Here is a 13,378-nt window from a genome sequence, read left to right as displayed (position 1 = left end):
AAAAAGAATCAGCTGTGCTTGCATGCTGTAATGTCTGTATACTCTTTTGCTTCCTCCCCTGCCCAGGAGATGTGGTATGATCAGATCATGTCCCTGTACGGTCAGACACAGCCATTACACAGTACACAGCAGGGGAACATTTATAAGATTATCTCTGCACAGGAACATGTAGTCCTCCATATTCATGAGCTCTGTATAACATCAGCCTCACCACTGATTGGCAGTTTTCTGTGCATATGCAGAAAGTTGGCAGTGCATACAATCAGTGATGTAGGCGGGTTATACAGAGCTCAGCATTTAGGGAATTGGAGGATCTGCAGCAGATAAGTGATTTTTATCAAAACTACAGACAGCCGCCCAATGAGTAACACATTGCTGAAAGCAGGGTCTACCCCTACATCATGCTGCTCTCACGTGGTGTAGCAAAAACCTGGCGACAGATTCTCTTTAACCCCTTTACGACCTTGGATGTATATGCTGAGCCCGCATCTTTCCCTGCACGTGACAGCTGATCTGCAATCCACCTGCACTGTTTAACAAGTTAAATGCTGCTGTCAATTTCTAACAGTGGTATTTAACTCGCTCAAGCTGGAAGTGCATCATAAGACATCAGCACACTTGACAAGTTATAGTGGGGCGCCGATGTATTTTCATGACAGCCGAGGTTCTGCAGAAGACCCCCATGCCTGTCATTGTAAATCTCCTATGTTGTTCATAGGAGGCCATGATTTATGCTACATGTTGCAGAGCTGAAGCCCTGCTATGAGTAGCACAGGCAATCAGGCGATCGCAGCTTCAAGTCTCTGAAGAGGGACTATTGAAGTCAGTCAAAAAAAATTATTTACCCATTTGGCATCGCTGCGTTCAGAAATGTCCACCCTATCAGAATATAAAGTAAATGAATCAGATTGGTACACGACGTAACGAGAGAAAAATCAAAACTCCAGAATTACTTTTTTTGGTCGCCGCAACATTGCAATAAAATGCTATAAAGGGCAATCAAAACATCATAGGTACCCCAAAAATGTATAAATAAAAACATCAGCTCGGTGCGCAAAAAAATGAGCCCTCACTCAGCCCCAGATCCGGAAAAATTGAGACGCTATGGGTCTTAGAAAATGGTGACATTTTTTTTTCTTGCAAACTTTGAATGTTTTTTTTACCATTTAAATAAAAAAAGAACCCTATACATTTTTGGTATCTAAGAACTCTTAATGACCTGGAGAATCTTAATGGCAGGTCAGTTTTAGCATTTATTGGACATAGTAAATAAAAACCCAAAAAACAATTGTGGAATTGCACTTTTTTTGCAATTTCACCGCCCTTGGAGTTTTTTTTCCAGTACTCTATATGGTAAAATCAATGGTTTCATTCAAAAGTACGACTCGTCCTGCAAGAAACAAGCCCTCACATGGCCGTATTAATGGAAAAATAAAAAAAGGGAAGGAGAGCAAAAAAAAAAAAACAAACGCAAAAACTGAAAATCGCAAGGTGGTGAAGGGGTTAAAGGGATTAACTTACAGCACCTCTCACTTTCACATGGGGAGGTGAGGCACTGCTGTCATTATCTGGACCAGCTATTTGCTGGTCGCTGGCATGCCCAATGGTGTTGTGCAGTTGCCCGAAGTATAGGACACATGCATGGTATTTCGAGACCTGGCAAGTGGCCATTGACGGAACATACAGGTGCATCTCACTAAATTAGAATATCATCAAAAAGTTAATTTGGTTCAGTTCTTCAATACGAAAAGTGAAACTCCTGTATTATATAGAGTCATTTAAACAGAGTGATCTATTTCAGGTGTTTATTTCTGTTAATGTTGATGATTATGGCTTACAGCCAATGAAAACACAAGTCATTATCTCAGTAAATTGAAATAATTAACAAAAAACACCTGCAAAGGCTTCCTACGCATTTAAAAAGGTCCCTTAGTCTGTTTCAGTAGGCTCCACTATCATGAGGAAGACTGCTGACTTGACAGATGTCCAGAAGGCAGTCATTGACACACTCCACAAGGTCCTAGAGTCTGGAGGAAGAGTGGAGAGGCTCACAATCCAAGCTGTTTGAGGTCTCGTGTGAAGTTTCCACAATCAGTGATGGTTTGGGGAGCCATGTCATCTGCTGGTGTAGCTCCACTGTGTTTTATCAAGACCAAAGTCAGCGCAGCCATCTACCAGGACATTTTAGAGCACTTCATGCTTCCCTCTGCCGATAAGCTTTTTGGAGATGGAAATTTCATTCTCCAGCAGGACTTGGCACCTGTCCACACTGCCAGAAGTACCAATACCTGGTTTACAAACAACAGTATCACTGTGCTTGATTGGCCAGCAAACTCGCCTGACCTTAACCCCATAGAGAATCTATTATAGAGAATCTATGGGTTATTGTCAAGAGGAAGAGGAGAGACACCAGACCCAGCAATGCAGACAAGCTGAAGGCTGCTATCAAAGCAACCTGGGCTTCCATAACACCTCAGCAGTGCCACAGGCTGATCGCCTCCATGCCACGCCACATTGATGCAGTAATTGATGCAAAAGGAGCCCCGACCAAGTACTGAGTGCATTTACCGAACATACATTTCAGTAGGCCAACATTTCTGATTTTAAAAACATTTTTCAAGCGGTTATAAAATATTCTAATTTACTGAGATAATGACTTTTGTGTTTTCATTGGCTGTAAGCCATAATCATCAACATTAACAGAAATAAACACTTGAAATAGATCACTCTGTTTGTAATGACTATATAATATTCTAGTTTCACTTTTTGTATTGAAGTGAAATAAATTCACTTTTTGATGATATTCTAATTTAGTGAGATGCACCTGTATATGCATCCACTTCCGATGGGAAAGTGAGAGGCTCTGGATACCTCTTCTAAGGTTTGTGAGAAGGTGGAAACCTGTTTGAAATACCTAAAGCTGGCCACACTGATGCAGCTTTTCCTCCTTAGCCTGCCGTACACTTGCATGGTAGAGGGGAGCAAAACTCTGCCAAAGTGCAGACTGAGGCTTCTCTTGAAAACAAAGGATCGGGTATATTGACGCTAACATGCCTGATCCTTGTTTCCCCAACAGTCCTGATGAGATTGTCCGTTTTCGCTGACAGTCATCTCATGTGTTTGGCTACCATAAGACATGTGACTTCTGTTTTTGTATGGTTGTCTTGGAAATATTTGAAGCTTTCGACAACCTTTTTAGCTTTGGGTCATTTCTTAAATAGTAAGTCATTAATTTGAAAAGCATAAAACTGAGGAAGCTCAAGGACATCATGTGCAGAGGACGAGGAGAGGAAAAAGCTCTCATCAGTTCTGCTTTATTGGATACTTTTATCGTTGCGGTCTCTGAAAATGTTTTTCCTGTAGCATTTCTCTATACACAGGAAACAAAGAGACCGGCTTTTCTTGTACCCGGTGTCACTGCAGCATATGTGACACTTCAAGCACCATTTCACAGTTTATACAGCGATAAAATCTGTATAAAGAGTGGCTTAACTGTGTAAGCATTGAATTACTTAACCTTGTACTGATCCCGAGGTAGAGACTTCTTAAACTCCAGAGCTGCGTTCACAATTCTGCTGATCTTCATGGGAAACAATCAAGGGACTTGTCATTCGACACATCCGTAACCCCCTTTGTGGAGTGCAACTTTGGACTAGAATTTGTTTTTATGTAGGTTAGGTTACTTTAGAAACTAAAATGGCTTTCAAAGGTGAATGTATGCACTGACCTGTCGTAAAAGGAAGAGGGGGATAGAAACTTATTAGGACGATTATTGGTGCAGTGTCTCTGCAATCTGCCCGTAGTTACAGGACGTGGTAAAACAGATGGAACAGCTGTTATTTTAATGTTCTCTGGTTAGCTTATTTCCAATGAGGGGTGAAATATGGGAGGCATAAGTTTGGTGTAATTTCTTGTGAACCATGGCAACGTCACTCCTAATCTATTGGCATGCTGATAAATGGGTTAAATGCATGAGACCTATTTCCTACCATAAGTCGTTGGTAAGCAGTAGGGGATTTCTTAATTTAAATGGAGTTCCTCCTCCAATCGCTGCTGCTCCACTTATTCTGGAACAGTTTTTCTTCTTCTGTGCCCCTCCAAGGTTAAATAACTTCTCCACTGGTTACAATGGGGCAAATTTTCCCTTCAACCAATTGGGCATGTACCACAGAACTTCTTTCTGGCCGGTTTCTACATCTCCTAAGCTGCTGACAATGAAAGCAAGACTCTGCCCACAAGTTTAGTCATATACGCCCAGTTGGTAGAAGGAAAAACTTGCATCCTTATTACTGGATGGGCATAACTTTGGAATATAGGAGCACAGGAGAGAAATTGTAGAATATATATTTTTTTGCTGAAACATTGAAATCTGAAAGTTATTCCCTATTTGTGGGAGTGGAATAACTTTCTGATCACTGGGGGTCTGACCACCGTGGTCCCCAAACCATGGAGCTGAATTGAGCGGCAGACAATCATGCGCACTACTGCTCCTTTCAGTCTTAATGGGACCGCTGGAGACTGCCGACACTCCCATAAGAATGAATGAGCATCCGTGCGCATGATCGGCCACCATTCCATTCACATGGTGCTCTTATTCTCTGCATCGCTGGATACCATGGCGGTCGCACCCCCAGTGACTGGATAGTTATTCCCTGTCACATGGATGGGGGATAACTTTCAAACTTGAGAATATCACTTTAAGGCCATGTGCCCACGTAGCGTTTTTGCGTCCCGCGGTGTTTCCTTGGCGTCCCGCAGGTTTTGTTTGTTTTTTACTTTTTTATTTCTTTTTTTCACCCCGTGGTAGCCAGGATGAAGAGGAGTTGTAGTCTCCTCTTCATCCCGGGTACCATACGCACCGCGATTACGCTGCAAATTCGCGGCCATTGAATTTAATTGGAACGCAGCAAATCCACATATACGTGCGGGTTTGCTGCGTTTCAATGTTCCTCAATGGCCGTGAATTTGCAGCGTAATCGCGGTAGAAATGGTCATGCTGCGTTTTGCAACGCAATGCGAATTCGGCGCGCTAATTAGCGCATCATGTGCACAGCACATCCGAATTCACATTGCTTTGCATGGCAGACTGTTTCACAAGCGTTTTCGCAGCCGTACAAACGCTACAAAAACGCTACGTGGGCACATGGCCTAATACCTCTCTAAGGAAGTAAGCTGCCAGGCCTGATCAGATGAAGAATGGCGATGTAATATCATATATATGTGAGTGTCATGTGTCATGATTGTTCCTCTGCCCTCATTTATCTGCAGGTTGTGACTTTCCTATTCGCAGTGCTGCAACCAGCCTAGCACATGATCTGTGGCTTGCATCTCCTGCCACGTCTGTACTTTTCAATTCAGATCGAGGTTACTTACGCACCCCTCTCCTCCCACCACCCCCTTTTTCCACCCAGCTCACGTTGTTTTTTGGCTTCGGACAAGCAGCGTGTCCTAAACTGAGGACTGTGTAACTGTGTTTAACCTTGAACAGTCCTATATGCATTTTGCTAACTAGAACCAGAGGATAAGAGTCCAATTTTTTTTTTTTTTTTTGTGAACACCTCACAATGTTGTGTAGCGGAAGTCTCGGACTGTTTGTTTTTGTTGGTTTTCGACTTCTCCTGTGCTTCAGGCTTTCATACGTTTTATTGCTTTTTTGTTGTAATTTTACATGTGGTTCATGGCTGCCACCTAGTGGTTATAAATGCAATATATTTTTTCTTTTCAGTAAAAATTGATTTGCAAAGAAAAACATCTGCAAAATATTTCACTTTCGATGTTTAATGGTCTGTAAATTCTCCTAATCTAGCATGCAACCAATAGTCCTTGTCTATAGCTCAACCTCTCCTCATGTTCCTTCTTCGACTGCTTACAATCTGGCTTCTGACTGCATCACTACACTGAAACTACCCTGACTAAAGTCTCCAACGACCTACTAACTGCCAAATCCAAGCGACACTACTCCGTCGTCCTCCTCCTGGACCTGTAATCTGCCTACGACACAGTGGACCATTCCCTCTTGCTACAGACTCTCTCATCTCTTGGCATCACGGACTTGGCCCTATCCTGGATCTCCTCATACCTAACAGACCGGACATTCAGTGTCTCCCACTCACACCACCTCCTCATCTCGCCCCCTATCTGTCGGTGTCCCCCAAGGTTCAGTCCTAGGGCCCCTGCTCTTCTCCATCTACACCCTCGGCCTGGGACAGCTCATAGAGTCCCATGACTTTCAGTATCACCTCTATGCTGATTACACACAGATCTACCTCTCCGGACCCGATATCTCCTCCCTACTAACCAAAATCCCACATTGTCTGTCCACTATCTCCTCCTTCTTCTTTGCCACATTACTAAAACTTAATATGGATAAAACAGAATTCATCATCTTTCCACCTTCTCATTCAACCCCCCCCCATCTGACCTATCCATCAACGTCAATGGCTGTTCACTCCTTCCAGTCCCGCAAGCTCGCTGCCTTAGGGTAACCCTGGACTCTGATCACTCATTCAAACCTCATATCCAAGCCCTTTCCACTTCCTGCCGATTACAACTCCAAAATATCTCCCGTCCGCACATTCCTCAACCATGAATCTGCAAAAACACTAGTGCACGCCCTCATCATCTCCCACCTCGACTACTGCAACCTCATGCTCTGTGGCCTCCCTTCTAACACTCTCGCACCCCTCCAATCTATCCTCTACTGCCTGACTAATCCACCTGTCCCCCCGCTATTCCCCGGCCTCTCCCCTCTGTTAATCCCTTCACTGGCTCCCCTTTGCGCAGAGACTCCAGTTCAAAACCCTAACCATGGCATACAAAGCCATCCACAACCTGTATCCTCCATACATCTGTGACCTAGTCTCCTGGTAGTTACCTGCACGCAACCTCCGATTCTCACAAGATCTGCTTCTCTACTCCCCTCTTATCTCCTCTTCCCACAATCGCATACAAGATTTCTCCCGTGCATCCCCCCTACTCTGGAACACTATACTCCAACATATCAGACTCTCGCCTACCGTGGAAACCTTCAAAAGGAACCTGAAGACCCACCTCTTCCGACAAGCCTACAACTGCAGTAACCATCGTTTCACCATACCGCTGCACAACCAGCTCCACCCTCACCTACTGTATCTTCATCCATCCCTTGTAGATTGTGAGCCCTCGCGGGCAGAGTCCTCTCTCCTCCTGTACCAGTCACCGACTCGTTTTAAGATTATTGTACTTGCTATGTATACCACCTTTTTCACATGTAAAGCGCCATGGAATAAATGGTGCAATAATAATAATTATGCTCAGATGCTTGCGACAATGTTGCCACTGCTGTGTGCGGAGGTTTGTTATAGAATCTTATTGGAATTTTACTTTGTCTCACATGCTTTGTAATTTTGTACTTGCACAAATCATTGCATCTTCCATTTTTTTTTGTATCCTTCTAGTTGAAAACGTAGCTCATTGTGAATTTGCCTGCCTGCGAGATCTTCTGATTAGGTGAGTGTTTTACGGTACCGTGCTTAGATATTATAGATTTGGGGTTCTCCTATGATTTGATTTAAAACTACCCAAAATTTGTCATTGAAACTTGTGGAAATGCTGCTGTTCTGTTTTTCTTTTGTTTCTGCGCCTCTCCATTATGGAGATATGGCTTCCTCTTCTATGTATATAAAGCTAGTCTTTTTAGGCAACTAGGTGTGCTCCTCAATGAAACTCGAAAAGAGATGAGTAGAGAATGACACCTATTTTGCTAACAAGTCTAGATTTACATATAAGGAAGAGAGGGCCATACCTTAGGAACGGAGAGGCACATGAAGAAAAGAAAGGCACTGCCTGATTTGGGAGGACAGTGGCATTTACATTGGGTAAGAAAAATAACCATTTATAGTAAGTGACAGGTCATCGTTAAAGGCTGCCAGACACTCAATCTTGGCATTCTGCTGGTGTGCTTTATATAAGCACAACATATTTCACAGCGTTGTACAGAGCTTGTCATCACTAACATTGCACTCTACACCCAATGGGGTTTACAGTCTTAATTCCCTTTGTCAAACACACACATGGGCATCATATTGCGGGAGAAAAGCAGCGTATGTGGCGGATAGGTCCAAAATATTGGATTAGTGTGAATGCAACCACTGGGACAACCGCCACATGTTAGAATGAACGTGCTTGGTTATACTTGCATAGAGCAGGAGGCAACATGCTCAGATACCACTCCATTCCACAGCCATATGTGTCTGCAGTCACTGGGGACCCCCATCTAGTAAACATGGATTGCGATAAATGTTAGGAGAACTCCTCTAAGCTTTAATGAGGTGGTCCACTACAATCTATATTGTGCACATCAATTTAAACCACTGAAATAAGTATTATTTCATTTTTGCCTGTAAGCGGCGCTATCTCTGCTTGACTAGTGTCGATCACGTGACCCCTGCAGCTGCCGCTGATATCTGGTGATGTCATGTCAACTTCCGGACTCTGAAAGTTGAGGCTGCATCACCGAGTTGTGACCCAATCTCACGCAGACTGCGGCCACTGCCCCTGATTGACTGGGCTGTGGGCTGTTTCACCACACGTCACAGCCCAGTATCCAGCACGTGCTGTAGAAGGTTTTCCAGACTGTAGAGTCTGGAAGTTGACATGACCTCACTGGATATCAGCGGCGGCTGCAGCCTGGGATCATGTGATCAGCACTCCGCAAGCAGAGACAGCGCTGCTCACAGACACATATGAAAAAAGAATGTATTTGAAAAATTACTTATTTCAATGGTTTAAATCGATGTGCACAATAAAGATTGTAGTGGACCACCTCTTTAAATAGGCATACACATAAAGACTCCTCCTGCATGTTTCTAGCGCCCGCTAAGCTGTAGGTGGCATTTTCATCATTCTTGATCCCCACTATCCAGGAGATCATTTCATGCTTAGAGCGCTGATGTTCCCTGTTTTAACTCCTTGTGGTATTTAATAAAGAGCCATGTTTCTGTATAGTTAATCTGTCTGTGTCACGATGTGATGAGGTCTGCCATTGTGCATCTTAATTTCCCCATCATGTTTTCTACGACCTACTTTAATGATAGAGAAGTGCTGAATCTTGCGGTTGAATTGCCGCTTCCTGTTGAATTTTTATCCGACCAGACTGTAGTGAATGACATCTTCTCGTTTCACTAGGAACAATAGTTGTTCCCTGCGTAGAGCTCATTTACACCCACGGCTTCCTTCCTCCCTTCCTATGATGATGTCACTCATTTCTCCGGTGATATTTGGCTGCACGGTTGCGTATCCGGCTATAGCTGTGAGCTATTTGCCATCCTCCACTTCTGATAGACTGAAGGCTTCGATATTCTCTGGATACAATTGAATATTGTATTTAATCTCTTGCAGGACGCACATGCAGAATATCAAAGACATCACAAGCAGTATTCACTTTGAGGCGTACCGTGTCAAGCGGCTCCAAGAAGGAAACGTACTGTCCAATGGCACAGCAGAAAAAGACTACTCCTCCAACGAGATGTAATTTCCAGGCCTAGCGCTCGCTTTATTGATCCATCCTGTCTTTCAGTTTTCCTTTCATGTGTTTTCTGCTCCCGTGACATTTAGCGGGAGGGATCTTTGGGAAGGAAAATTGGGAAGGCTAGCCCATTAATTTTCAGAGACCCCTTCCTATTTTACCTGGTCTTTGATCTGCAATGATGTGCCATAAAAATGAGAGGGTAATGAAGCAGTTATAGGATTTGGGGGACTGGGGAATAGTGATGCCACATTTTTGGGGGTGGGTATCGTCAAGCCATTCATTGGCCTGTAGTAATCCATCATGGTCACTTTTCAGTAGGAATAGGCTAAAAAATTAGCTCTATATTGTGCCTTCTCTGACAGTGGACCAGATCACCTAAGAGAAGGTACGAGGGATTTCCCAGTTACCTTCCAAATAAATTGCCAAATTCCTACGTGCCGAAGGTTAACCACGAATGTGAAAGTGTTGCATCCCACTGCTGAACTATAGGTTAGATACAGTATTTATTACACCTGTAAGGAAGAATGGGAGGCAGGGAACGAAGATGGAAACTAGAATGTTCATTAAATGGTGTATAAGGCCTTAGACTATTAGACGTTTTTTATGTATTGCTGAATTCCTTGCAGTTCCTCCCTTACCAGGTTATTAATCATCTATTAACGCTCTTCTCAGTGGAGGGTAATTGCCCCCCAACAAAAACTTCATGCTTCACTTATTTATCTCAATTTGCTTTTCTTTTTTTTTTCATTACATTCCACTCACCTTTTCTTTTTTTTTTTCACGTTTTAACTTATGTTTGTCTGATTTCACTTTTGGACCCCCTTTATAAACCCCACCCTATTTTCACAACTTTATTGCTGGAAGTAATGGAAAATGATTACACTGAGTGGAAAACTAATGTGCTCCCTTCCAAATGAGAGGAAAATAAATTTGTCTCTTGTGTATTTAACTTTTTTTTTTTCCCCCTCTGTCATTTGTGAATTGTCATTTACTGTAATGATCTCCAATTTATTCCTTTCTAAAAAGCCTTCTACTCGCTAAGCTGCATTCGATTAAACAGAAAAAAAAAAAACTATAAAAAAAATATATAAAAAAAATTTCTTGTGGAGTTGCTATATTTTAGCAAATAAAAATACTATATCAACTGAAAGATATATATTTCACATACTAAGGATAAAGGTATGAAGAGGCAGGATGCTTAATGCACTTGAAAAGATGCCACCCTGTCTGTGATGTTATTGTACTGTCCTTTGTTAAGAGGAAACTAAATGTGTTTTTTTTTTTTGTTTTTTTTGGGTTAATTTTTTTGCTTGTTTTTTATTTTTTTTATTTAGGGCTAAAAAGATCCAAGACTTCCTAAAGTGGCCTTTTATTTGATTTATATGCATTATGATAAACTAGTCTTTTTTTTGTATAAATAATAATAAAGATGTGTTTTAAAATGTATTTCCTAAAATAAATGTTACAAATGCAGATCTGGTTTGGTTGTCTCTTTACAGTAACTAATACTAGCATAGACACCAGAAATCAAGGAGAAAAATGATTTCTAGTCAATACAGTTCAGACTTCCTTAGTGGTCGAGTGTAGTGAATAGGTTAAAGTTAGCTTCATTCTTCTGGAACAGCGCCACACCAGTACATAGGCGGTGTCTGGTATTGCAGTGCATCTTCATTGAGCATGGAGAGAAGATGTGGCAGACAATCCATTGACTTATTTTTCTGGCAGAAATAAGCTGTGTTTTTCTAATAGAGTATAATATTTTTAATATTTTAATCTTTTGTGGACTAATGTAATGCCTCCTTCTCTGGTGGTCTAGGATAGAAAAAGGGATTAATATTTGACTCCCTGTTGATCCACGTAATGCTTATCTGATGCTTTTAGTCACCTTTCCATATTATCTGTCTCTAAGACGCTGAATGTGATGAATTCATGTTGTACAGATCATCTCCTAAGCTCTTGGCCCGATTCTTAAATGGTGGCCCCAGACTATTAAGTCAAACAAACTTTTAAGGAAGATTTTGTGGCACGCACTTACGTGTCTGGGTCATTTGGTAACAAACAAGGTACTGTACTTATTGTATACATACGCTTGAATCTACACTTACCCCAATCGTAGGTACAGTATAGGTATATCTACTGAAACTAATAATCTACCAACGAGAATAAAAACATCAGTTAAATATACAAAGTACCAACTTTAAAAAACAAACAAAAAAAACTGCATTACCCCGGATCTACAAGAAAAACGCCTGTGATCCATAATGGGACATACCGTAGCACCAAAAGTTCAATTAACTAAAGTGCATCCATACTCCATCCATTCATTCTCGGTTTAATAGTCTTGGTGATAGCCCCTCTCTCACATGGCTGCATATTGCCATCATTCTCACTGAAATACTACACCAGCTGAACAGACCTGACCATGTAATATAACATCCTTAAAAAGCTGAAATACCAATATCTATGCTAGAAGACTCTACCGACAGATGTGTGAGACTGTCCACATCCTGGACAAACTGTTCTCCTAAGAAATCCTAAACTACTGAAGTTACAGTATCTTTATGGAAGTTTCATTTAAGGAACAGAGTAAAGTACTTAACCTTCACAGAATTTGTGACTCATAGAATGTTCCTTTTTAAGAGGAGCGAACCAGTAGGAAGGCAAAGAATAAAACAGTAGCATAATTATATTGCCATCAGAGAGATCTTCAAATTATTTTACATTCTTGTGCCCGACTAAGAACTTTGTGGACAATTAAAGGAATTTTACACTGAACACTTGACATGTCATGCAAATTCTGATCTGTGTTGTGGGCGTAAAAGACGAATACAGACATGTAAACTGGTTTAAAATGTAATTCTTGAAGTCAAGATGTCACGTTTTACATCTCTTGTAGTTTATTATTCAAGTAAAGGGGCTGTTCAAATCAGGGCTGTGGAGTCTGTAAGCCAAACCTCCGACTCCTCAATTTCCATGACTCCGACTCCCTTATACATGGCTCATGTTTAAGTGATAAATTTACTGTAGCACAGATTAATCTCAACTAAAAGTCTGGACCCTGAGATCAGGAAAAGTACAGACATTTATAGGACATTTCAGAACTTTCCCAAATTCGTACGAAAAAATATTCCCCACAAACTGCATTGAATTACTGTACCCAATTTATTATATATTTTAGGAGTCGGAGTTGGACCATTTTATACCGGCTCCGACTCCACAGCCCTGGTTCAAATCCCCATCTAATATACTTATGTCTTCTTTCAACTGTAAAATGATAAAGATTAACCTATAACCTAACACGTTGATCCAGAAGAAGGCAAAAACCCCATGGGGCAGGTGCTAATTCCTTCCCAACTCCACATACACCAATTAAACTAGTTCCTTGGATCAACGTCCTATCATAGAATTGTTTCAGGTTATGGCCTCTAATTCTTTGATTTGTGAAAATATCGTAATTTTGGCAAAATGTTGAAAATTTCACAATTTTTAAACTTTTCATTTTTATACTCTTCAACCAGATAGTTACAGTGGTGTGAAGTGTTTGGCCCCCTCCTGATTTCTTATTCTTTTGCAAGCTTGTCACACTTAAATGTTTTCAAATCACAGACCAAAATTAAATATTAGACAAAGATAACACAAGTAAACACAAAATGCAGTTTTTAAATGAAGGTCTTTTATTAGTAAGGGAAAAAGAAATCCAAAGCTAGAGGGCCCTGTGTGTGTGTTTAAAAAAAAAAAAAAAAAAAAAAAGATTGCCCCCCCCCCCCCCCCCTTAAAACATAAATTAACTGTGGTTTATCACGTCTTTGGGAAGCTGAGTTCAATTTCCCTAGCCGCACACAGGCCTGATTACTGTCACATATGTTCTCA

General features: G+C 41.5%; 1 protein-coding gene across 4 annotated transcripts in view; it reads left to right on the top strand.

Moving 5' to 3' along the window:
* Positions 1-10,981, top strand: part of SEPTIN9 (septin 9) — a 321,204-nt gene extending 310,223 nt beyond the window's left edge. For all 4 annotated transcript variants that reach the window (XM_073683981.1, XM_073683983.1, XM_073683982.1 and 1 more), the window contains 2 exons: positions 7,437-7,488; positions 9,379-10,981. In XM_073683981.1, coding sequence (XP_073540082.1) covers positions 7,437-7,488; positions 9,379-9,511 — 185 coding nt within the window. In that variant the 3' untranslated portion in view covers positions 9,512-10,981. The remainder of the gene's footprint in view (positions 1-7,436; positions 7,489-9,378) is intronic.
* The last annotated feature ends 2,397 nt before the right edge of the window (positions 10,982-13,378 follow it).

Source organism: Phyllobates terribilis, unplaced genomic scaffold, assembly GCF_046119375.1.
Source record: "Phyllobates terribilis strain yellow unplaced genomic scaffold, ASM4611937v1 Scaffold_5__5_contigs__length_657084704, whole genome shotgun sequence".
NCBI classification, from domain to species: domain Eukaryota; kingdom Metazoa; phylum Chordata; class Amphibia; order Anura; family Dendrobatidae; genus Phyllobates; species Phyllobates terribilis.
This window is presented reverse-complemented; position numbering and strand designations above follow the sequence as displayed.